This window comes from Acomys minous (genome assembly GCF_964271855.1).
Source record: "Acomys minous genome assembly, chromosome: 16".
NCBI lineage: Eukaryota > Metazoa > Chordata > Mammalia > Rodentia > Muridae > Acomys > Acomys minous.
The window spans coordinates 97,095,863-97,121,350 of record NC_140498.1 but is presented as its reverse complement, the minus strand read 5'-3'; the positions used below and the strand labels follow the sequence as shown (position 1 = coordinate 97,121,350).

At 49.3% G+C, this 25,488-nt stretch overlaps 1 protein-coding gene and 1 long non-coding RNA gene across 2 annotated transcripts in view; both read left to right on the top strand.

The window, feature by feature from the left end:
• PITPNB (phosphatidylinositol transfer protein beta) overlaps positions 1-25,488 on the top strand; it is a 49,363-nt gene that overhangs the window by 8,941 nt on the left and 14,934 nt on the right. The window contains exons 4-8 of the mRNA XM_084763240.1: positions 5,897-5,988; positions 6,525-6,532; positions 7,167-7,241; positions 9,055-9,138; positions 23,044-23,121. Of these exons, the coding sequence (XP_084619366.1) occupies positions 5,897-5,988; positions 6,525-6,532; positions 7,167-7,241; positions 9,055-9,138; positions 23,044-23,121 (337 nt within the window). The remainder of the gene's footprint in view (positions 1-5,896; positions 5,989-6,524; positions 6,533-7,166; positions 7,242-9,054; positions 9,139-23,043; positions 23,122-25,488) is intronic.
• Positions 9,145-20,583, top strand: LOC311586921. The gene is made up of 2 exons (XR_014775691.1): positions 9,145-10,425; positions 15,759-20,583. It is a non-coding gene; the product is annotated as an uncharacterized lncRNA (long non-coding RNA).

The window sequence follows — 25,488 nt, the reverse complement described above, 5'->3', positions numbered from 1 at the left end:
GGTTTTGGGGATTGAATGGAAGGTTCTCATGCTTACAAGACAAGAACTTTCTCAGTTGACTAACAGCTCCCCCACCCCAGCCCCGTGTGACACTGTGAAGCCAAGTGAGCTTGCTCACGTGGAGACAGCGTAGTCATCCGACTGCCCTGGCGGTAGGGAATGAAGGTTGTCCCATGTCTTAGGTCAGTTTTTGTACCTGTAGAACTCGTCTCTGGGAGCCTAGAGTTGTAATTTTTTGAACAAAGAAGGGTCCATGTAAATTGTCCTCTCACATTCCATATGATTAGTTTTCCTTGTTTTTCTGTTTAGAATTTTTGCCAGTTTCACAGGCAGAAATCCTGTGCTTCCGCCTGTGCTTCAGGTGGGCGTGGTTGGCACTCTGCTGACTGGTGTTGGAGGTCTGTGACTGATGGCTCACAGCGTTAGGGTCAGGGTCTGCCGCTTGTTTGCTCTCCTGTCTTTGGTTAGAGTTCCTTTGTGTGCACCTGTTAAGCTTCCCAGTCTTGTTTCCGTCTTTTCTTTCAGGTTCTTTACAGTAGGAAATGTGTACTGGGACTAGAGGTAGCTCTTGAGTCCATCTTCCCGCCCCCGCTCCTGACACTCCCCCCCCCCCCCAGGTCTGTTACGTGGAGGAGGCGGAGCATCTCTGCTCTTCTTCATTTTTTTCTCATTATAGTAAAATAAATCTTACTCATGTTCTTAAAGTGCAGATGAGCTTAGGTGATTAAGCTTAAACTTTGTCATAACTTTCTTTTTTTTTAAGATCATATATCCACTTACGTGTATGTGTGTGCTGTATGTTGTATGTGTGTGATGTATGTTGCAAGTGTGGACTAGCTGTGGAGGCCAGAAGGAGGTCACAGATAGCACTGTAGTGCTCTGCCCTGTGTGTGAGGTCACAGATAGCACTGTAGTGCTCTGCCCTGTGTGTGAGGTCACAGATAGCACTGTAGTGCTCTGCCCTGTGTGTGAGGTCACAGATAGCACTGTAGTGCTCTGCCCTGTGTGTGCTGGAAGCTGATCTCTGGCACGTGTTGCCAACCACTGAGCCATTCCTACAGCCTCTTTCACTAAAACTTTTGACTCACCTATTGAGTTCTGCAGATAGCTAGAAGTTTACTTAAAGCACTGGATTTTTTCTGGGAGTGCTAACATAAGCCAAAGGGTTTCATGTGTGAAGTTGTGTATTCATCTGTGATATCCTTTAGAGAGTACTCTTCCAAATGTCAAAATACTAACCTGTTCCATTGCTGTGACAAAACTCCATGACAAACCAGCTTGGTGAGGAAGGGTTCCTGTGGCTTACAAGAACTGAGTCAGGGACTGTGAAGAGCATCACTCAACAGCCTGCTTTTCTGACCAACTGGTATCACCTGCCGGCAGGCTGCTGGAGGGAAGGCCTTTTCTCAAAAGTTCTTCCCAGCTGACTAGCTTGTGTCAAGTTGACAGAAAACCAACGAGGACACCTCTTAAATTTGTAATATCCTTTGAAACCTAAAGGTTCAGATATTAGAAAGATGGCGTCTTACTGTATAGAAAGCCTATTACTGGGTCACTAGTCATGCCGTGTTCATGTTTTAAAACCTAATCAGATAAAAGCCTAGATAGTCATTAAAATGTTAAGAGTTTTCATGACTTTCTGCTGAGATACAGGTGATTCCACTTTTATGGGAAAGAACACTGTTAAATGCCATTTGAAACATTAATTTAGGTAAACTTTCCAGCCATAAATAATGACTCTTGGTTGAAGTGAGCTGTAAATATGGCCCCTGCAAGTGGTATTATTGCGTAGAGCTTATTTAGGCATGAGGTTAGGACCTTGAGGCTGGCAGTGCCCAGGCTCGGAGGCAGCCTTCCTGTGTTCTTGGTCTCCAGGAGCAGCATCTTTGCTCCAGGAGGAGACAGAGTCATTCCACATGCCTTTCTGTGTACCAGCCCTGAGGCAGAGGCAGCTGGCGAGTTTTACACAAGAAGACAGGGGTACACACTTGCTGTGTCAGTAAGTGGTAGGGGCTTGTTTGCTTTGACTTTTAATTTCTTGGTCAACATATGAGGAGCCCAGTTGAGAACCCAGGTCCCCTGAGGAGGAGCAGAGGGGACTAGTGGGACAGGGAAGGCTGCTTGACTCTTGTGCCCACTCTTCCCAGGCCCTTCATCCCCTGTCCACAAATGGTAGCTGTGAACAGAAATACAGAGAGGGCAGCAGTGGTGGAGAGAGGGGGAGAGGGCAGCGGTCAGCGGTGGTGGAGCTTCATGGTGACAGGTGGCCACGAGCCTCGCCCCCTCCCCCCAGTAGAGACCAAATGGGGGCCATTGCTGCTGCTGTCTGGAGGGGGGGAAGGCTGTGAGACAAGGCAAGCTCTCAGATTCATTAGTGTCACGCTGACTGATGGTTGGACACAGATCAGCAGCAACTAAGACCTAGATTCCAGGATAGGCCATCAGTACGGCCTCTTCCTCGGGCATTGTGCTAGCATTCTGGGTGGTGCCCGCTGTCCCCGGAGCATGGTGCACTCTCCACTGAGGGAGGGAACTTGTACGCATAGCATTTAGATCTTCTTGTGTGCCCGGTACCCACGGAACAGCAGTAGAATTACAGATTTGGCTAAGACTACCAACACCTTATTTTACACAGTTCGTGAAGTTCTGGGTTTCACTTGACCCAGACTAAGCAAGTCCTAGGCCCCTTGGTTTATTGATTATAGCCCTTGGTGTATTGATTATAGCCCTTGGTTTATTGATTACATCCATTTGCATATGAAGAGCACCTAACTGTGCTTCTGTGGTACATGTCCCTGAGGACTAAGCATGCTGGAGTTTCCTTATGGATCTTTTGGACATTTGCATATTATTGGAGGAATACTGTTCAAGTCTTTCACCTTTCTTTCTTTCTTGTGTCAGTCTCCCAATGTAGCTCAGGCTTACACTTGTGACTCTCCTTCCTCAGCCTCCTAGAGTGTGAGGGCTGTAGGCTGCCCTGCCATGCCTAGCCTTTCTTACTGGACAGAGCTTCTGTCCAGTAGGACCCTATCAAACAGGTGACTTGCAGCCCTTCCCCCAGTCTGTAAACTAAATTGTTATTTTTTTGTTTGGTTTGGTTTGGTTTGGTTTTTCGAGACAGGGTCTCTCTGTGTAGTCTTAGCTGTCCTGGACTAACTTTGTAGACCAGGCTGGCCTCAAACTCACAGCGATCCGCCTGCCTCTGCCTCCCGAGGTCTGGGATTAAAGGCGTGCGCCACCACTGCCCAGCTAAATTGTTTTTTTTTTTTTTTTGGTTTTTTGAGACAGGGTTTCTCTGTGTAGCCTTGGCTGTCCTGGACTCGCTTTGTAGACCAGGCTGGCCTCGAACTCACAGCGATCCGCCTGCCTCTGCCTCCCAAGTGCTGGGATTAAAGGCGTGCGCCACCACGCCCGACTTTAATTTGTTATTTTTTAAACAATGCCTTTTGAAGCCTAAAACGTTTATTGTTTTATGGAACTCCACTTTACTGGTTTTGTCTGTGCTTGCCACCAGCCACTGGCTCACTCCACCCCTTAGTTAAGTCTTTGTCCATTTGGAATTGATTCTGCCCACTCCTCCACACAGAGCCAGAGTACTCATCGGCTTGGCCCTGGCTGTTGTTCTCAGGGCATCAGTGGAGCCTGTGGACGAGGAGCCACCTGGTTGACCTGAGCACCGCTCCCAGCCAGCCCTGTCTCTTCTGTCTCTTGCTTCGGGCACTGCGGTTGGCAGTGCTGGAGACTGCCGAGGCTCGGCCTCCGTGAGGCTGCTGTTCTGCCGCTTGCTCTACCCTTGCCCTGTGCTGAGCGTCCAGACAGGTCTTGGGTTCTGCTTTCTGCTGTTCCTGCTTCCTCTCCCGAAAGGGCAGGCTGTGTTGGTGTTGCCCGTTTGCTCATGGTTTCCAAGCGCCTGCAGGGCAGTTAGAGTCCCGTGAGCCGTGTAAGGTGCCTGTGTTCCTCCTCTCTTGTGACAGCTGCTTCCCAGGTGATTAGGAACATGTCCTGCGCTTGCAGAGGGCCTGAGTTCAGTTCCCAACTCCAGGGATCAGGGGCCTCTGACATTCACGTGTGCAGACAAAAGTCTTATCATTTCTGCCTTTCAGTTTCCCTGGCTGGGAACAAATGAGTTTGTCACCATCATTCTATTGTGATCACATCTTAACGTGGCCTCTGTCGTTGCCGTGGAATAAATCACTGCACTTGATTTGATCCCAAGGTTAATATTCTGAAAGTGTGTGAAAGGAGCATGCCTTCTGTTTCATGTTATGGAGACGCGTGCATGTTAACCAGCCCAAATCTGGACGGGGCACCTTGAGGTGAGGCCTGCTAAGAACAAAGGAGTCACCATCTCATGAATGCTCAGAGGAGGATACAGCACTTTGAGGGCCTAGCACCATTTCATATCTTCCACTTTTCTAAGGCCTCCTAAACTGCTAAAGTGATACTCATTACTCAAAGTGGCTTCTACGAGAAAGGAAGAATGACATCTGTGCTTCCAGTTAGTTGCCTTCTTCGTGTGTGTGTGTGTGTGTGTGTGTGTGTGTGTGTGTGTGTGTGTATGCACGTGTGCGTTGTGTGTGTGTATGTGTCTGTATGTGTGTATGTTTTCAAGACGGAGCTTCTCTGTTGTCCTGGACTCGCTTTGTAGACCAGACTAGGCTCAAACTCACAGAGATCGCCTGCCTCTGGCTCCCCCAGTGCTGGGTTACAGGCGTGCACCACCACACCCGGCTCAAGATGTCTCTTATTAAAAGCTGAATTTAAGTTAGATTTTGTTTATTCTGCCCATATTTCCCCAGGTTTAGTCACTACTGGACACATGAAGACAGATTGGTAGTGAATATTCTCATGCTAGGTGGGGATTGTGCTGACTGTGTTTTTAAGACAATACCTTCAGTGGTAGACTCAGTCTCGGAAATCTAATAGGCGGCAGTTGAGATTAGGGTAGGGAAATGTTAAAAGTGGGCCTGGGGTGACGACTCGGCGGGTCATAGTGCTTGCTGAGCAAGAATGAAGATCTGAGTTCAAATCCCCAGCAGCCACATAAAAGCTGGATATGGCTGTGCACACCTGTAACCCCAGATGAGAGGATTGCAGGGGCTTGGTGACTTTCCCAAAGTAACAAGGTGGCGAGTCATAGCACAGGGCACTTAGCATCCTTGGCTTTGGGGGTACACACTGGGGCTTCAGGTTTTACACTGGTTTATAGGTATTAGGTTTTCCAGTGTTGGGCTATGCAGGGTCATCTGATGTCATCCACAAGGGTATTTGCCAGCCTTCTTTTCTAAATTGACTGACTGAACTACTGGCAGCTCCTTGGTATACCTCCTGAGGTCTGCATGTTCACTGAAGTGTGTGACTGCTGTTTAGAAATAGCTGAGCTCATGGCTGGCTTCTGTTGTGGTTAAGCCTGATGGTGTGAATGCGACTGATGTAGCCAGTGTGTGGACTTGGTGACTTCAGCCAACCTCTGCAGGTCCTTCCAGGGAGCTTGACTCATGCTCAGTAGATCAGGAAGGTCAACACAGATTTGCCTACTGACCTTGACATGTCCAGTACTGGACATGTATGCACGTACACATAAACACACACACACACACTCTCACATATGCACGCGCACACACACACGTCCACACGCACACATTTTTAAGAAGGTGGGTATGAAATCTAGTGGTACAGCACTTGCCTACCATGTGTAAAGCCCTCTGTACCACTAAAACATAAATCACACACACAAAAACGACTTTCTTACTCATTTTTCAACACTAGTTTGCCACATGATTACTTTGGGACTGAAGTAAACAGTGCTACCTAGCTCATCAAACTTGGAGTGTGATGACCACTTTGATAGAAACAGAAATGACGGTACAGTTGAAAGTGTCCTTTCTCCCCACAGCAAAGTCCCTGCGTTTGTGAGGATGATTGCTCCCGAGGGCTCCCTGGTGTTCCATGAGAAAGCCTGGAATGCCTACCCCTACTGCAGAACAAGTAAGCTGCTCCCCAGGGGCGCTGCACCTGCTGCCCTTAGCATGGGGACAGGGACACTCAGTGCTCCAGGCTTTACAAGCATTAGACCACAGCCTGCTGTGAGTCCTCATGTGGGCCTCCCCAGACCTGAAGGTCACTCCCAGGGGACATATGGAGGTCCTGCTAGGTGCTGGCTTTGGGGTGAACCAGTGAATGCAGAAATCATAAAGGTCATGTGCACTCAGGTGCCTTGGTGTGCTCCAGCAACTGTCTAGGAGGGTGTTACAGATTTATTTGCCAGTCTTCATGAATGATGTTATTAGCATTATTTTAAATTAGGGTAGATTATTCCTCATATTGTCTTTGTATTCCATAATCTAAATTGAGGATCTCTTGGTGCCACTTGTGTAGAGACCATTTTAAAGACATAAGCTACTAAATGTTATATGTTTGGCATAACTTAGTGCACCTGACTTAAAGTACTGGGACAGCCTGTCTTGACTCCATCTAATTGAAGTTTTTCCTGTTTTGCTGCCCATCTCTTCTTTCTGCCTCAGTTGTAACGGTGAGTAGTACACACTCTTCTTTAAACTTCATGTTTGCATTGCGGGGATTCCCGACTGCTTCTGGCTTTTGCTTAAGCTCCCATGGCTTCGTGGCCTACCCTGCACCCTGCCTGCCATCCCTCCCTCGCAGGGCTCTGGGTTGCAGCTCTCCCAGGCTGGCGCCACACGCCTTGCTGTGTTCGTTGGCTTCTGCTGCTTACTTTGGGTATCAGAGCTGCTCAGCAAAGCTCTCGGTTTGTTCTTCTGCCCCTGTGCTGCATGACTAGTGAGAGTGTTTGAAATACATAAAAGCATCATTTGCTGTACCCAGCAAGTCTTTAAAAATTAGGAACTAGGGCTGGAGATTGACCTTGACCATTAGGAGCATGGGGTTGCTCTTCTGAAAGGCCTAGATTTGGTTCCTAGCACCCACACGGAGCCTCAACAACCACCCACAAATCAAGTTCCAGGGAATCTGATGCCCTCTTCTGACTTCTGCAGGCACAGACACACATGTGCCCACATACACAAATGTAGGCAAAATACTCACACACATAAAATAAAAATTATAAACCTAAAGTGCAATGGGGGGGCAGTTGTCTGGACTTGGTGTCCTGCTGTGAAGGGCGTGTCATGTTCTTATGTTCTCTGCAGAATGAATACATGAAAGATGACTTCTTCATCAAGATCGAAACGTGGCACAAACCTGACCTGGGAACCTTAGAAAATGTAAGTTTCCACGCTGCACTTCAAGGGCTGCGCTGTAGCTAGTTCATGGCACGCTGGTCAGCACGTCCGCAGCCCTGGGTTTGATGGCCAGCACCGGCAGCGTGGTGCCAGCTCTGCACTCGAACGTGAAAACGTCCACTCTCCCCATTGCAGTGAGGCCAGCCAGACACAAACCGGCTTCCCTGTCAGTCCCTGCCTCATGCTGAGAGGACTCTGGAGAGGCGAGCCTGGGTGGACAGCGTCCCAGACGGTGCTGCAGCCCAGTTTTCCCTCTACTCACCAGAGCACTTTTGCTCAGCAGGCTGGTTCCCCTGATGTTACTTCCTCTTCGCTTTCCTGGGCCACAGGCTGTGGCGTGAGCAGAGGGCAGGGGTGAGAAGGTGCGTGGTTGGCAAGCTCCTGCCTTATGTTACGAGAGGCTGGCACACGCTCATGCCCGAGCTTCAGGAGCACCTGCCAGGGCTTTGCTGGGGGGAGGCATATGGCCAGCCCTGGTGCCCTCAGTGCCTGTCGACCTGGAGCACCAGCACCTAGAGGCCATTAGAAAATGTGAGTGCCCCGCAGGCTGCCTGCTGGTGCGGGCGTGCTCGCACACACTCAGGGTTACTGTGCTCATCCTACAGGAGTGTGAATGAGGGAAGCACTAAATCCTGGTCCCAGCTGTGCTGTTTCAGTACCGGTGCCCATTCAAGAGCTCACATTTGAGTCTGTGTGCTTGTCAGCTGAGCATGTGACAGGACTTGTTCTTCATAGACATTCTCTAAAGGGTCTAAATGAAATGATATGGAATGATTATGTTTTAAACTGTCCATGACTGGGGCTGGAGAGATGGCTCAGAGGTTAAGAGCACTGCCTGCCCTTCCAGAGGTCCTGAGTTCAATTCCCAGCAACCGCGTGGTGGCTCACAACCATCTATAGTGATATAGTGATCTGATGCCCTCTTCTGGTGTGCATACAGGAAACACTGTATACATAATAAATAAATCATTAAAACAAAACAAAGCAAATCTATGAGTTATGCTGCCATTCCAGCTTTCAGATGGCTTAGCTATTGTTTCAAAACAGTTCACAGTGTTTGAGAAATTATTGAATTAGAAGTATCAAGAAGTTGACACTGAAAACAAGCTGCAGACTAGTCAAAACTTTCTCTTCTGGGTAGGGAGTGGCTCAAGGCAGGGTCTCCCTGTGCAGCCCTGGCTGTCCTGGACTCACCCTGTAGACCAGGCTGGCCTAGAACTCAGAGATCCTCCTGCCTCTGCCTTCGACCACCACCCAACTAAATCCTTCTCTTTTAATTTTAGGGGATTTTAAGAATTACTCTCTTTGTGGGGAGAGAACACAAGTACAGTTGCCACAGGAGGTCAGGAGCCTCCAAGCCTCCAGCTGGAGTTACAGGCAATTGTGATCCAACCAGCATGGGTGCTGGGAACTGAACTCTGGTCGTCTGCAAGAGCAGCCTGTGCTCCTCAGCACTGAGCCGTCTTTCTAGCCCTAGAGTAGCTTGTTGAGGTCTGGTTGTCATGCTGCCTTTGCCAGCATAAGAGTGGAGGATCACAAGCACTGTGCTTGCTTAGATCACTAGCATTAAACAGTTATTCAAATCTCCTCTTACTACTGCTGAAAAATAGCCCTGACGGATTTCTCATGCCTGTATCTACCCCTCACAGGGAAAGCTGTAGAAAGAGTGAAAACTGTCCAGATCTCAAGAGAGTAATTTCACCCCCACTCCTGAGGGGTGCGGGCTAAGATGACTGACATGTGGGTATGGAATGCTTCTCTGACAAAGAACACTCAAGTTCTCTTTTTCTTACAGGTTCACGGTTTGGATCCGAACACATGGAAAACCGTTGAAATCGTCCACATAGACATTGCCGATCGAAGTCAGGTTGAACCAGCAGTGAGTACTAACTGACGGAATCCCCATGTGTGCGTGTCGCATCCCACGGCCACTGGCCTTAGCGTAGTCTGCATTTCTATAGTGAAAGACCCCGGAGCTCAGGTCTGCTCTGGGCAACAGTCACCCTGTAGGAAGAGAGTGCTTCTTTCTGTGTGGTCTCTACGTCATTGCGAGGCCAGACCCGATCTTTGAGGGCCCCTTCCTGCTTAGAACTTTCATCGTTGGCCTGGGGAGGTGGTTAGTGAGTGTGGTCCCAGTGACAGACCGACCGTAATGTAACCTGACGTTCATGTCTTGCCTCTGCACACAAACCAATCAGTGTGTGGGCTCCAAGGAGTAGGAATGAGCCTGGATATCTTAAAATTGTACCATGGTTTGAAGTGACTTCAATTTCAAGGATATTTACACCTTATACTTCTGTGGAGGGGGCAATTTTAATCTGTTCACGTGGGGATCATTTAAACGACAGCTTCCCTTTTTGTTGGGGTGTCTTTTAGCCGTAGTGTGCTGTATATAAGAGAAGAGCACAGGAGGAGAAGTATCTAGGATGAGGCAGCCAGGCAGGACCTAGCACAGGGTCACAGACAGAGGGGGGCAGTGGAGCACGCCAGGATCGGTGGCCCTGATGCAGTGATGCTCTGGTATCCAAGTGCCGTGTTGGCCAAACCTGGGCCTGTGTGGTTCACAGAGCACAGGCCTTGGCTCTGCTGGGAACATGAAGAGCTTGGTTCTTGTCCCAGATAAAAGTGGACGGTGTGAGAGTGTGGCCAGGGCGGCCTTCCGCTCCGCCACCTTGCAGGTGAGAAGGCTGCACAGGGGCTTCTGTGGGGTGTGTTTGGCATGGTGGGTCCTGGAGTGGATTGGACCTGGGCATTGTGATTTGGGGGGGATGGTTGTGGTCAAGAAAGCAACTTTTAGATTCAGAGTCTGAGGCGCTGCCATCTGCTGCCTCTTTGGTTTAGACAAGGTTATGTGACCTCCCTGTGCCTGTGAGCCGACTACTGCACAGCACTCATTGTGGGCAGGCACCTTGTGGCTGCCAGGTGAGTACTTGGAGGCACTGTGCAGGTGTCTACCTCAGTGTCACCAAACACTGAGTCCTTGCCTGAGGGTTTTTTTTTCTTTTGTGTATGTGTGAGCACATGCACAAAGATTTATTTTTACTTATGTGTGTGTGTGTGTGTACAATGTTTTATTTTTTACTTATGTGTGTGTATGCATGTGTGTACATGTGGCTGCCTAGGAAGCCAGAAGAGGGTGTCAGGTGCTCTGGATCTACAGTTAAAGGCTGTGAGCTGCCTGGTGTGGGAAACCTGGTCTTCTGCAAAGAGGTGGCCCTCTCAAGTCTGAGCCCTCTCACTAGCCCGACTCCTGCAGTTGGCTTCCCAAGATTCTCAGCTCTTGTGTGCAGTTTCACACTTTGATACAAGTAGATGCAAACTTAAAGGATATTGAATTTGCAGTGCCTGTGTGTGTGTGATAAAATACACACAGGGTAAAACTTAACATTTAAATCCTCTATAAATGTACAGTGTAGTGGCAAATTATGTATTCATGGTTGTGCACCCACCACTGACTAGCTCTGATATATTTTTGTGACCTGAGAGGATACACTGCCCATCACCAGCCCTTACTCCCCACCCAGCTTTTGCCGACCACTGCGGTTTGCTGCCTGGGTATTTACCAAACACGCCGTGCTGCTATGTCTGCGTGCTGGTTAGACTGCGCATGTTTTCAAGTTCTGTTTCTGTTGTAGCATCTGTTAGTACTAGCCTCCTCTTTAGGCTTGACAGTGTCACATTGGGTGATACACCACTTTTTCCTCAAGCTTTCATCTCTGTTGGGCATTGTGGTTGCTTTGACATTGGCATCGCAGTGGGCTTTTTGGTCTGTGTGCTTTCTAGTAATATAATGTCCTGATGATGAAAGTGCAGCTGGTAGCATGTAGGATGGCAGACCTTCTGAGAGCCCGGCCTGAGGGGCTGGAGAGCTGCTGCCCTCACAGAGGACCTGACTCAGTTCCCAGCAGCCATGTCCGGTGTCTCGCTCCTGCCTCGACTGCAGGCCGCTGGGTGGACTTCAGCCTCCCTGAGTCCCTGGGGCACATAACCTGACACAGCGCTCACACAGACACATAAGGAAAGACTTTTTTTTTTTTTTTTTAAAAAGGCTGTATCTCCAATTCTAAAAGGGCACATGTCACAGCAGGCAACACGTCAGTGCACACTTCACGTACTGCCAGCTCAGCTCTGTGGGAGTCTGCCAGTGTCAGTGCTAGACCAGACCAGCACCATGATCTAGCTAAGTAGTGGAGTTCCACAGTGTTGCAGGTTACCAAAGGTCACCAAGGACTCAGGCACAGAAAGGCAGTGGTTGAAGTGGCCCAGTCCTGTATATTACACTTCTGCTTCCTGCCCTCATCACTCTCATGTCACAGTCTTGGTTTGTGTGTCTGTCTTTTCTACATAGAAATTAGACCTCAGGGACGAGTCCTGCCGTTAGCTTGTTCCTTTATGCACGATGCCTTGGTGGTGACATGGTTGGGAAGAGCAGGAAAGAAAGGGGAAGGTTCAGTGTCCCCTTCTGAGTGTAGCTGAACCTGCGCAGGCGGCTTTCTACTGGAATAGCTCCGTCTGTTTCCACTTCCATCACAGCTGGGTTTGCCAGGTCAGGGAGCCGCTCTCACACTTGACCCATGAGAGTATTCATGGAGCTGGGTGGTCACCACTGTGCATGCACTTTGTCCTAGCAAAACTGCACTTCTAGTAATGAGCCGTCTGGTGTTGGGTGCCGGGTTTGGAAACTGCAGTCTTAATTGTTCAGCACAGTCAGGAGCTGCTAGGATGGGGAGGCACACGTGATGCAGGGCTGTAGTCACCGGTGGAAGGAGGTGCGTGAGCACTGCAAAGTGCTGCCTCCCTGCAGACACGGGCAGGGCAGGGCAGGGGGAGCGGGGCCTGGTGGCGTGCTGTGAGTTAGCCCACTGTGTGAGGTTTTACCACAGCCTGACACTGACCGTCAGTGACCTCAGCTGCTCCTCATCTTCCTGCATAGGTTTCTCAGGAGAAGCAAGTCTGGGGCTCCCCAAGGACAGTGTGCAGCCGCTGGTTCTCAGTGGAGATGGAGTGACGTAAATCAGCTATGAGCCCGGGTGAGGCTGTGCACTACTGCCTCTGCGCAGCCTGCAGCCTGGAGCCAGGCCTCGCCATCTACCTTGAGTCTAAGCCTGCAGCCAGGCCTCGCCATGTGCCTTGAGTCTGGGCCTGCAGCCTGCAGCCTGCAGCCAGGGCTTGCCATGTGCCTTGAGTCTGGGCCTGCGTTAGGACTCTGGTCTTCATGGTTCCACAGTCACCCACCCTGATGTCTCAGCACTGCACCACAGACTTTGTCACCCCAGACCCTGTTAGATCTGGGGACCTGTGTGGAGTCATAGTAGTTGACTCTGTACCTCAAATAAACACGTTGGTGGAGCCGGGCATGGTGGCGCATGCCTTTAATCCCAGCACTCAGGAGACAGAGGCAGGAGGATCGCTGTGAGTTTGAGGACAGCCTGGTCTACAAAGCAAGTCTAGGATAGCCAAGGCTACACAGAGAGACCCTGTCTCGAGAAACCAAAAACAAACAAACAAAAACCATGTTGGTACCTTGGAGAAAGGGAACTGAAGAGCCCTTCTGAAGGCAGTGTGTTCTCTCTTGTGTGCCCCCAACCACCACCACCACCTTAGCTCAGTGAGTGCTGTAATATGTCTGTGTTGCCTGTCTGGGTTTTTACTTTACGTTGAGTGAGCAAGCTTGCTTCTTTCTTGTTTGCTTTCTCTCTCTCAGAAACTGCGTTTTCAATTCTTTGTGTATAGTTCCTGAGCAGACACAGACCAGAGGGCATCGAATGTCTCCTTACCTTACTCTTCTGAGGCTGAATCTCTCCCTGAACCTGTTGCTGTTGTTTGGTTTTTGTCTTTGCTTATGCAAACCTCAGAGATTCTTCTCTTTCTCCCCTCAGTGCTGGGATTACAGGGATGTGAGGCCACACGCAGCTGTCCACACGGGTGTTAGGAACTAAACTCCTAAACCAGATCTTCCTGGTTGTGCTGCATGCCTTTACGTAGAACTCTGTTCAGCTCAGAGCAAGCTCCTGACAGTGGCAGCTCTCCCTGCTGCTCGCTCTGAGAGAAACAACAGGTGCACCAGTGACTGGGAGACTGGATGGCGAAGGCCTGCAGAAGCGGGGCAGGGTTTGCAGTGCAAGCTTGACTCTTTGCACGCCACCTGGCGGGAGTTGTCTGTCACTGCAGGTGCCTTAGATCTAAACAGCTCAGCTCAGAGTGACTGCTTGCTTTAGGGCTCAGCCTCTGTTTTGACTTGCTGTGTTTGCTTGTTCTTAGGTACTGTTTCACCATGTGTTGGAGGGACTATTATTTGACCTGTGGTGTTCTGCATACTTGGCTGAATGCTTTGACATGTTTGTATAATTGAAGTGGCGTTGTCAGAATAACTCTAGAAGCAAAGATTTGTTGTAAAAATCTGTCAGTGTGACTTAGGTTCACAGCACAGTTGCTATAGGAACCACGTATGTGTAAATATGTAGGTTATTAGGGGTGTTGTGTTGATGTCTTTTGGAAAAATTTTGTAAGAATTGGTTTAGATACATTATTGCATAAAGAAACCAGTGGGCAATCTGATATTTCTGTATAAATATCTCCATTCAGTTTCTTTGGCTCATTAGATTGTATCCACCTTGCAAAATTGGCTTCCTGTTTGAAGAGAAAGGCCCTGAAGTGGTGTGCCAGTGAGGACTTGTGCCCTTCAAGGAGGAGGGGCTTTTCCTTCTCTCTGGAGTTGAGCAGTCACAGAGCACGCTGAGCCAGTAGAACACCTCTTCCTCCTCACATGCCCCTGCCCAAGCTCTGCTCCTGCTCACGTCCCCTGCCTTGCCTTTCCTCAGCGTCAGGGCAGCACTCTGCTCACTAGTGTCTCATCAGCTCCGCAAGAGGCGCCTTCCCATGTGGCGTGAGCTCTCTAGTGGGAGCTGCATCTCCCCCTCCCCCGGCTGTTTTTGTTGTTGCTGTTGGAGTTTTTTAGGCAGAAATAAGGAGGCTGAGATTCAACCAGGGTTGCTTGAGCCCAGGAGTTTAAGACTAGCGTGGACAACATAGGGAGACTCCATCTCAGAAAAACAAGATAAAAAGAAGAGAGCCTGGGTTTTATTGTGCAGGCAGTAGTGGACAAAGGGTGCCGCAGCACTTTCCTGATCGACACCATGGGCCATGCATGATGCCGCCTGTCCTACAAAGACTCTGAGCTGCTACCCATGGCCAGGTTATAACGTGCCTTTTTAGGTTCTAAAGAGTCAGTGTGTACAGCATAAAATATCCAAATTTAAGCCGAAAGGTTTCCCCTTCTAAAGCTGCTGATACCTGAGCACAGCGCACGCCTGGGTTCCCCAGCTGCCCTGATGAGGCAGCGGCTGACATCTGCTTCTGCTCTGTTTTCTGAGGTACACAATTGCATGTGGCCCTCTTAATCACGCCCAGCACTCGTCAGAGTAGCTTTCCATGATTTGTATACAAAAGTGGCTTCCCAGGAGAGGAGGCTCATGAGCTTGAAGTGTGCAAAGCACTAACATCAGAGACCTTCAGCTTTGGAAGTAATTTGAAAGAAATGAGCATGCTTTTAAGAAAGAGATTGGAACCATATTTAAAGGGATTCATGTGGAATGCGAAAGAGCCTGCCAGCTTCTCTCGTAGGTGAATGTGTGCCGTGTGGCCTCATAACTTCCAGGGTGGGTCTCTTTTTATGTAGGAGAAATGATAAGATGATAGTTCAGAGGTTTGGAATCTAAAGTAGTGTGTATTATATGTTTTGAAGAACTTGGTAATAAAGCTGTATTGGTAACTCAGAGGTCCTAGATGACTGGGAAGGTAGGATTTAAGAACACAGCTGTAGGGCAGTGAGGTGGCAGGCCTGAGGCGCTGAGTCCAGTCCCCGAGGACGGGAGCCAACTCCTGCAGGTCGTCCTCTGGCCCTCCTCCACGCATGCCCTATGGCATGTGGGTACTCACACTTTTACACACACACCACAGGCACATTCTTGTGTCTTCGTGCTGTCTGTGGGGAGGGCGTGCCCTGACTGCCCTGTGGAGGCCGCTCTCCTCCCGCCGTCAGTGGCTTCCGGCAGCTGAACTGAGGTGGGCAGGCTGATGCAGCAAATGCCTTCACCTACCAGCCATGGTTGGCAGCCTGAAGTTCTGGAAATTAATGTATGCAGTTTGCTTTTAAATGTCTTAAATGGCAAGTTTGCATACTTTTACAAAAAGCTTTTTTGTTCTTACAATTCCTTTTTCTTGCCAAGCTGGTGAAACTGGGCTGAGTTGATTAGAAAGGCCGTTGCCCATCATCTGCCGTGCTGCTCTGTGCTGGGTGCTTTGGAGGAGGCTTGGGCATCATCTTCCTTTTGATTTTGAGTTCTGCTAGACGGTATCTACATGTTGTGTATTTGATGGATAGTCTTGGTAATATACCCTTACTGCACGTTCTAGAGATAGAAGAGTGTGTTTCCTACACAGTCTGCATTAGCGCTTCCCCCTCTTAGATTTATATAGAGTAGAGTATGGCTGGGAAAGGCTAGTAAATAACCGTTTAAGACGTGTGGAATCATTATTTTTGTCAGCTTTTGAGCTGACATTTTCTTCTGGGTTAGCTTTCCCAAGGCTCCAGGTTAATCTGTGGTGGATGACACCTTACCAGCCAGTGCACGCCATCAGTCTGTCTCTGTCTCTGCCGCTCTCTCTCCCTCTCCCTCTGCCTGTGGGTGTGGGTGGACAGTTTGCAGGAGTTGGTTCTCTTTCAGCCATATTGAAGTCAGGTTGGCAGCCTTGGGGTCAGCACCTCTACCCGCTAAGCCAGTCTCCCCGCCAGGCACTGACCTCTTGAGTTCTGCAAAGCTTTTCTGTAGGAGAAGCCTGTGACTGAGCTCGGGGAGTCCTTTGGCTAATCCCAGCGGAGCACCTCTTCCTTCTGTTACTAAGATGAACCTAGATATTTTCCCCAGCTTAAAAGTTGGCAGACCCTCAGAAGCTCTACTCCTGATTGCAACAGGGAGGTGTGAGGATTGTGACCTGGCTGCCAGTGTGGAGGGTGCAGGGAAGAGCAGCCAGGGGAGGGAGAAACCAGCCTCAGGGCTGAGGCCGCGGTGCTGGGTGTGCTTGAGACATGTACCCTTCCTACTCTCACTAACTAGCCTTTGCTCACAGTGGAGCAAGCCCTTGACAGGATCATTTGTAGTCAGCTGTAAATCCCCCTCCCCATCTTCAAAGAGGATATAAATGTAAGCATGGCCACCACTAAAAATAAATGCCCAAATGCTTCCCCACTTGAGTCTGCTGCCTTCCATGGTCAAGCACTTCCAGCATGGGTTAGAGAGCCCCGGGCCTGTTGGGAGGCATGGTTAGCAACAGTGCCCTCTTGTGGAGAAATAGCATACTGCTTTTTTTCCACGTGGACACTTCAAAATCAGTGTGTAAAACATCTTCATGAAAAGAACTTTCTGACTGGACCCTACACCAACTTACGTTTCTTCCAGGTTTTAGATGAAAAATAGTGGGGAGGGCGAGAAGGGAGGATTTGAGAGCCAGGAAATGTTCTGGAGCAGTTTCTTGTTAAAATTCTTTTTCAGGTATGTAATTTTTATTTTTATTTATTTACTTATTTATTTTGAGAAGTCTCATTCTAGAGCCCTAGCTGGCCCAGAACTTGCTGCGTAGACCACCTGACTCCCAGTTCCGGGATTGAGCGTGTGGGCACGTTGGTGGCAGTCTGCTCAGGCAAAGTGTTCCCTGCCTGAGCAGGCTTTAGCGTGACGTGCTGCTGCAGGCAGCGGCCTGGCCCTTCCCCTCTCCCGGGGTATGGCGGGGAGCACTGCTGGGGAGCTGCGCTGTCTGCAAGAACGACGTTATGTTCTAGATTCTGCCTTTGCTGAAAGGAAATGGTCTCAGTGCTTAATAGTTTATGAGTGTCAACAGACAGGCCACACTTGTGTGCATGAGGAGAGCTGCAGGGCAGCTGGGCCACGCCCACACCCAGCAGGGAGCCTCCTTGTGCAATTTACTGGGTTTGCTGTAGTGTGTGCTGTCAGTTAAAACACTGCCAAACACACCTTAAAGGTGATCCGGTTTTAAGATGAGTGTTTAAGGAACACTTTTGCTGACATTGACATCTTAATGTGTTAATAAAGCTTATTTGGTTGGTATCTAAAGTCTTACATGCCTGCAAGTGGCTTATTGTGTGTCTGCGTCTGTGGATGATGTGGGAGGCTGGTGCACATGTGGAGGTCAGGACAGCTTTGTAGAGTGGGCTTTGAGAGCGGACAACAAACATGCTGCTCTGCTGAGCCATTTCCTCACCCGGAGCTGCCCCCCCCCCCCAATGTGGTTTTGCTTTGCTTTATTTATTACGTATACAGTGCTCTGTCTGCATGTACACCTGCAGGCCAGAAGAGGGCATTAGATCACATTATAGATGGTTGTGAGCCACCATGTGGGTGCTGGGAATTGAACTCAGGACCTCTGGAAGAGCAGCCAGTGCTCTTAACTGCTGAGCCATCTCTCCAGCCCCTCGTTGCTTTGGTTTTTAAAACAGCATCTCACTGACGATCAGGGTGGCATCAACCTCAGAGATTGCCATGCCTCTGCCTTCTGAGTACTAGGGTTACTGCTGTGTCTTTTCACTTTTAAGGAGTATAAAAGTATCTACACATAGAGTAAGGCTAATGTTAAAACAACAAATACATGGTAATTCTGTACATAAAACATTCCCCAAACAGTAAGCTCAGCTCCCTGGGGCAGGGCTGGAAAGGGGACCATCTCGGGCGCTGTCCACCTGAGTGTCAACGTTGTATTCGCCTGAGTCTCTGGGAGCAGCGTTTGGTGCTCTGCTGTCAGATGTACACGGTGTTACATCACACATTGGGTAGTACACTTCTCTTCAGAGCTGAGATTCTGACATCTGCCCTCATACACACAGCGCTGAGGCAAGGAGAGGGCACGTTTGGAAAGCAGGAGGAAGCCTCTGGCAGTCAGTGCCTGTGAGGAACACCCATGGTCCCAGGAACCGCGCTCTGACGGCACCTTTGAGCTCAGTACAGGTGTTTGTAAACACGGCTTTTAGGGCTCGTTGGTGGAAGCGGAAGGATTCATGACGGACTGAACTACAGAGTATTTGTAGTGCAGCTTTGTCCCTCTGAGGTACATTCAGTAACAGAAACTAGGCCAACAAGTTATTGACAATTAGTGGTCCTTTGGGACTCTGCTTTAATGAATAGATAAGAATGATTTGTAATTAGCATAATAATTATATGCAAATGAAGGCTTCTGAATTGCTCTAAAACACTTCTGAACTGTTTAAACAGCCCTCCTGAGATCTTGTTACTCTATTAATTTGTGTAGCAAATCTTTTTTTCATAGATCATGCAAAGATAAACTTCAGCCTGGCCCCTATGCCAGTGATTATGAATTCCAAGGTGGTAGGACCTGAATTAATGAGATTTACTTATACTGTATTAATGGTACTCTGTGGGAACCTGCAAGGGTGAGGAGTCACTGGGGATATGTAATTAAAAACAGGAAAAGAAAGCTGCTGATCGGAAAATAACTGTTGAAATCAGTTTCTTAAACAAGTCAGTAAATGTTATTTTTTTTTTCTCTGCTATTTGCTATCGTAACAGTCAGTGCAAACACTTCTTTAGACAGGCTGACCTGTAGTACAGCTTGCATTGTGTCCACTCTGGGCATGCAGTCAGCACTGCGATCAGAGGCTTTTTCCTTTCTGTTTTCTAAGGGCCACAGTATTAAGGGGTAGAGCGGTGCTGATAGAGACAGTGCTTGACGTTTGTCTTCATATTTCATTTAGCCTCTCTCTGTGCTTTGCTAAGTTGAGCAGCAGTGCCTGTGCATTTTAACCTTAACGACGATCTCTGAGCTGTTTGAATAGTCACCTAATTAATCATCCTATGCTAAAGTAGAGAGTTTGATAGCGGCTGCAGGACCCTAGCTTTTACTTTCTAAAACGCCCTCTGGGCAGCGGCTTTTACGGGCTGGGCCTGATCTTCATGAGCAGGTGTCATAGCTGGCAGCGGTGCCTTTGAGTAGCTGCTCCTGACTTCTCCCTTCCCTCACCTGTGCTAACCCAGGCGCACTTCAAGCAGTTTCTGGTGTCTGGGGCTCATCTTGATTTTCCACAAGCTGTCACGAAGCTCAGCACCTACTCCCTTCCCCATTCATAATCATGAGTTAAATCTGGGCTCAGAGACATATTTAGGTGGGCTCAGCACAGGTTCTATGCTTGCATTTTGGGGGGCCAGCCACTATGCTAAAAGATTCATAAAACTAATATTCTTTGTCTTCAAAATTAATCTGGTTTCTATTGAGAGTCTCTGTTGAGAGATGCAGTGAGTAGCAGATGTGTACCTGAGAGGTGGTGCAGCCCTCCTGCTCCAGGGCTGAACACTTCCTTGTGTGAACTTAACGACTGTGCTCTGTGACGCCAGCAGGAGACACTAACCCCCTATTTACCATATCGTACTTGATTTTGTTCTCCACGAGGATCTTGACGTCCGTCCGCCATCACTTTTTCTTCACTAAGAGTCTGGTGACATAGCAGTGGCTAACGCTGATCCAGACACGTCTTGTGCTGACACCGTTGTGCTTTGAGTGGTTGGGGCACTGTTGTGTAGTGAGTGTCTCGGAAGGTGCGCCTCGATAGGTAATGATGGGTTCCCAGGCCCTCGTCCTGGCCAGGCCTCTGGGCATTGTGCAGATAATTAAAATTAGATCATAAAAATATGTTAAGCACCCTGCACCTTAGTAATAAGGCTTTTCTCCATTTAAACATGATTTTAAAGCCGTTTTTCTTCCCTAAGAGTGTGTTTCCTTGGCCTGGTGAATTTGCTTTCTTTTTTCCCAAAGATTACAGAAAGCGCATAGCAGATTCAGCCTTCAGAATACCCAGGAGCTGCAGACTCGAGCCGACTGCAGCTGTCTTCACCCACGGTATTCTAAAGAAGCTAATGAGATGAGCAGTCTGCAGCTGGTGGCAAGCACAATAACCCAGGAGCCAGGGGCTTCTCCTCATCAGAGCCTCCCTTCCCCTGGGATCCCAGAGGAGACAGAGTACTAACAAAGCCAGCAGGCTGTCTCATTCCACACTATTGCTCATTTGCAGCTGTAATTGGTAGCTGAGGTTGCATTCTGTATGCTGAAACTGTCATACATGAAGGAATATATTTGTTCATTGTGATGGATATAAATCGACCAGTTTTCAAATCCAGAGACCAAATCAGATACCCAACAATAAAACTGCAGCAAGATACTGTTTTTTTTTAAAAATTAATGTTTATTGTAGAAATAAAAACGGAGGTTGTGAAAACTACGTCCACTTCCTACCTTTTCATAGCATGCTGCTTAATTCAACTGATTATACATTAAACATCTACGAATTCAAACCAGTAAACGCAAAATGTCTAGCTTCTGACACACTGCTTTATTCTCACCTGTCAGGGTTTTGGTGCTATTGTCAATAATTGGCTTATGTTACATTTTCGTATAATATCTTTAACTTTTGCTGTTATGCACTCGAGGAAGGAGCAAAGAGAAGAAGGTTTTGTTCTCTGTGTCTGCCTCAGAGAGACGCACTTGGAACCGAACCCCTGCTGCTGAGACCCCCCAGATTGCGGGAACCTTTGGCTGCCTGATGTGGTATAGCCATGTGAGCCAGGGCAGAGATCAAAGAGTCCAGTAGGGGCTGGAGAGATGCTCAGTGGTTAAAGAGTACTGGCTGCTCTTGCAGAGGACCCGGGTTCAAGTCCCAGCACCCACGTGGTGGCCCACAGCCTTCTGTAACTCCAGTTTCATGAGATCCAATGCCGTCTGTAGCCTCCAAGGGCAATTTGCACATGTGGAGTGCACAGATACACATGCAGGCAAAACACTATACACATAAAATGAGCAAATCTCTTTTCAGAAGGAAGAGTCTGGTTGCTCTGGGTGTAGGGAGCCATGTCGGCTCCTCCCTGCCTGGTGGTCTCTGTGGTGCACTTGAGGGAAGCAGCCTCCGACTCTTGTTGGTGATGAAGGCTCAAGGTGTGCCTTCTGGATCTGGTATGGTGGTTTCTCAGGGTTCCGGCTGCTTTAGTCTCCGCATCTACTGCAGATGGGTTCTGTAGACGTGGGAGTGTCTGCGTAGCGTGGACCTGGGACAGACGAGAGGAGAGGCCTCTGTCTCTTCTGACCCTTAATCTAGTGACACCGTCACTGTTGTCTTGGGGCCAGCCTGCGAGTGATTGACGCTGGCCAGAACCTGAGCTGCATTCTCCCTTCTTTTACAAGTTGCTCAGTCCTTTACTTTGGTACCTTGGGCTTTAGAGGCAATTATGTGCACGTTGTTGTGGATTTACTTACTTTTCCTATAGGTGTTGTCTATGGGGTAGGTTAGAGTTCACAGCGCCTGCACAGCTTTTCATCAGCAGCTCCAAAGCCCTGCTCGCCTCTGGACTTGACGTTTTAATGCGTCCAGAGTCGAGGCTTGTCCCCAGCTGTGACACGCGCTAGCCTCTGTATCTTCATTATTAATGGTTCATAAGACAGTGGTACAACCTTTAACTGTCAGTTGCTTGTGGCTAGAAATATGATGGTGTTTAGTATACAGCTCCCTTACAGCAGAAAAACATGGGTGCTATGACTTGGACACGTCATTCAATCCATAAGAGAAAGGGGTGTGGGCTCTCTTTTTTATTTTTTATTTTATTTTATTTTATTTTTGGTTTTTTGAGACAGAGTTTCTCTGTGTATCCCTGGCTGTCCTGGACTCACTTTGTAGACCAGGTTGGCCTTGAACTCACAGCGATCCGCCTGCCTCTGCCTCCCGAGTGCTGGGATTAAAGGCGTGCGCCACCACGCCCGGCCTGTGGGTTCTCTCTTGAAGAGAGTAAGTTGACAAGCCATGGCCATTGGACTGATGGCTAGAGTTTAATGGTTAAAATATTCTAGACATGGCCTGGCATCTTTGTGCCTCTAGACATGAAGACCGGCACACAGGTCTGGAACGGGTGTGTTCTTGGCTGGTTTTGGTTCTGACTGAATGTTTTCTCTCTCCTTTCTTGGTAGTTAATGCACTCTTCTTGGGGTTTGGGCATTGTCTGCAGTGTCTGTGCCCTTCACAGATGCTGTGAAGCACCTTGGGCCCCGGAAGAGGCGCTGTATCCAGGCTTCAGACTGACAGTGCAGTTCCTGTTGTTTGCTCATGCTCCAGGCATAACTTCACCGCTGTGAAGAGAGAGAGCAGGGGATGGAGGAGGTGAAGAGAGGAGCATGGGCAGGAGCTTTAGCTGCGGTCTGTAAGGCAGGGAGTGTTGAGGGAAATAACTGCCCTGTAACAGAATCACTAGATTTTGGGGTTGTCTGTGGCTTGCTGTCGCTGGAGAGCCTCAGTCCCATCCATCCCTCCTCTCGCAGCAATGAGGGACTTGGAGGAAACAGCCAGGAAGTGGGGGAGAGAGGAGCAGGAGCCGAGCTTCTGCCCTACTGTAGTGCAGTGGTTGCTCCCAGCCTCAGTGGCCACCCAGGGTCGCCACGTGCAGGCACTGCCGATAGTGAGGTGAGCAAGCCTACATGGCTGCAGAGCCCTGGGACTGCTGAAAACCCTGCATGGCCCAGCAGCTACCAAGGCTCAACACTTCTAATTACATAGTTGAGATAAGAGTTTACAGAGTAATGGGGGGCAAACTGCAGGTGCTGTCTGTGGACGCTCTCCCTGCGTGTGAAAAGCACGGGAGCTTTAGCTTCAGAAGCCACCTGGCAAGGTTAAAGAGCGGTCTCTGGTTCTCTTCTTCACCTCTGCCTCTGTGTTGCTTTACAGGACTACAAAGCTGACGAAGACCCTGCGCTATTCCAGTCAGTCAAGACCAAGAGAGGCCCTCTGGGACCCAACTGGAAGGTACTGGCTGCCGACCCTGCTGACGAGCGGCTCTCGGCAACATGACAGCTGATGGGCCCCAAGTCCCAAAGAGGTGGTGGTGGTTAAATCGCACAGACAATTTTATTTGCGGTAAAGACTTGGGGCCATTTGCAGCTGGCCTTGAGTGCGTGCTGCCTTAGCAAACAGCACGTTGCGACATTCCAGCTGCAGAGCCTGAGAGAGGTGACTGCAGACAGCACAGAGTCCATCTGAGTGAAGGTTGGGCGAGGGTTTAGTCCGCACCTCCTCTAAACAAGTCCCCACCCAGGCGTTTGCAGGACGCTGGCGAGCGGTTTTTGTGGCAAGTATTTTATTCACATAGAGCACGCCTTCCCTCCATTCATGAAGTGCAGTGCTCTGCCAACATACTCCCTTGAACTGCTACCGAGGTGTAGTATTCCCTTAAACAGGGCTTTCGGTGGTGGCAGGCTGTGCTGATTAGTTTGACAGACCAGGAGGTATGTAAGAACCAGACCTGAGCGGAGCAGAGTTCTCGCCCGTGGGACTTTGTTGGCAGCGGAGCTCTAACAGGCTGGTTCTGACTTGAGGGAACAGTGAGCGCTGGCTGCTCCTGTGGAGGATCGCTAAGACGGCCCCAAGCTGTTCTAACCACTGTATTCTGTGGCCCAGCAACCAAAGAGGGATGTGACTTCGCTGCATGTGAAAGGAGTCATTGCAAAGTGGTGGTAGTTCACACCTTTAACTCGAGACTCGGAGGCAGAGGCAGACAGATCTCAGTGAGTTCGAGGCCAGCCTGATCTACATAGAGTTCCAGGACAGCCAGGGCTACACAGTAAGATCCTATCTTAGAAAGGAAAGAGTCATAATTTGTCTTCCTGTCACATTTGTTTCCAGGGTATAATTCAAAATTCTTCAGTCTAATAACCATGAAGGGAGACTTGATGAGCAGGGATCGGTCAGAACGGAGCCCACGAGGGCCGTCTGAGGCCCGTCGGAGCATTCGCAAAGTGTCCCCACCCTTTTCCAGGCACAGTCCCTGCTGAGGTGGCCCTGCTCTCTCTGGTGTAAATGATTCTGGTTAGCAGTGCTTTTACAGGGGATAGAGGCAGAAGGCTTGTGGCAGGCACTGCTAGTGTTTGAAACATGGGTTTTACACACCTGTCGCATGGTAGACCTTTTCTGCTTGAGTGCAGAGCACAGGAGTTTCTGGGGACTCCTGAGAGGTTTTCTCGCTGGCTGCAGAATTTCTTGGTGTTTGACTTTCTCTTGGTTTTTCTGCTTCTTAGGAAATTATGATGTGTGTAACTAACCTGGCTTGTTCTTGCTTTGTTGTTGTGATGTGTGTTTACTCGTGGGCCTTTATCACTGATTATTTACGATTCTGGAGTAGCTTAAGTTTGTTTGTTTGTTTGTGACATGGTTTCATAACAGGGCCTATGGTCCATGAGTCACCATACATAGAGCCCAGGCAGCCCTTGAGCACTTAGCCCCGCCTCAGCCTCAAAAATGCTAAGGTGACAGGCGTGAGCCATGAGAGGCTGTGCCTAGCAGAGCAGGTCAGACATGATGTCATCGGCCACGCAGGAAGCTCCTTCCGCTCATGTGTTGGCGCAGGAACTATTAAAAAGAAGCAGCGTCTGATTGAGCTTCTGTCCTTGGAAATAACTGGGTGATGAGGAAAAACAAGCTAGACTACCACTGACTGACGTCCCCAGCTGCGCACCGTGGCCTGATCGTACGTCCTTACTCTGCAGTGGCGTTGACGGCAGGCTGAGGAGGGGTGACTGTTGGAGCTGCTGTGGGCTCTCAGCGAGTGCGGAGGGTTTGAAATTCTGTGCTGCGCCCACTGGAAAGTCTGTAGCATCCCCATGAGATGGCCTCCCATCATCCACCTGTTGCCAGTCCATGTTACAAAACGGATCCAGAGCTAAGTGAAACCCTCAGGCGTCTTTGTTTCCTGGCTTGTGTGGCTTTAGTTGCTCAGGGTTTAGACCTAGGCTCTGGCACATGTTGGCAAGGGCTCTGTTCCATCCCTTTCTTGCCATGGGCACTTTCTGTAGTAGTTACTGACTGTAGTCAACTGAGAGGAGAGTGTTCCCTTTGGTCCCAGGCACTGTACAAGGTCACGTTTAACCTCCCAACCCTTGCTGTGTGGCAGGTACAGGTGCCTTGTTTCATAAAGGAGAATCGCGGCCAGAGAAACCCAGATAAGAGGTGCAGGAGAAGCTGTGGCGCCTGCAGGTTCTCGGGCCTGGGTCCAGTGCTACTCTAGGAGAAGCTGTGGCGCCTGCAGGTTCTCGGGCCTGGGTCCAGTGCTACTCTAGGAGAAGCTGTGGCGCCTGCAGGTTCTCGGGCCTGGGTCCAGTGTTGCTCCAGGAGAAGCTG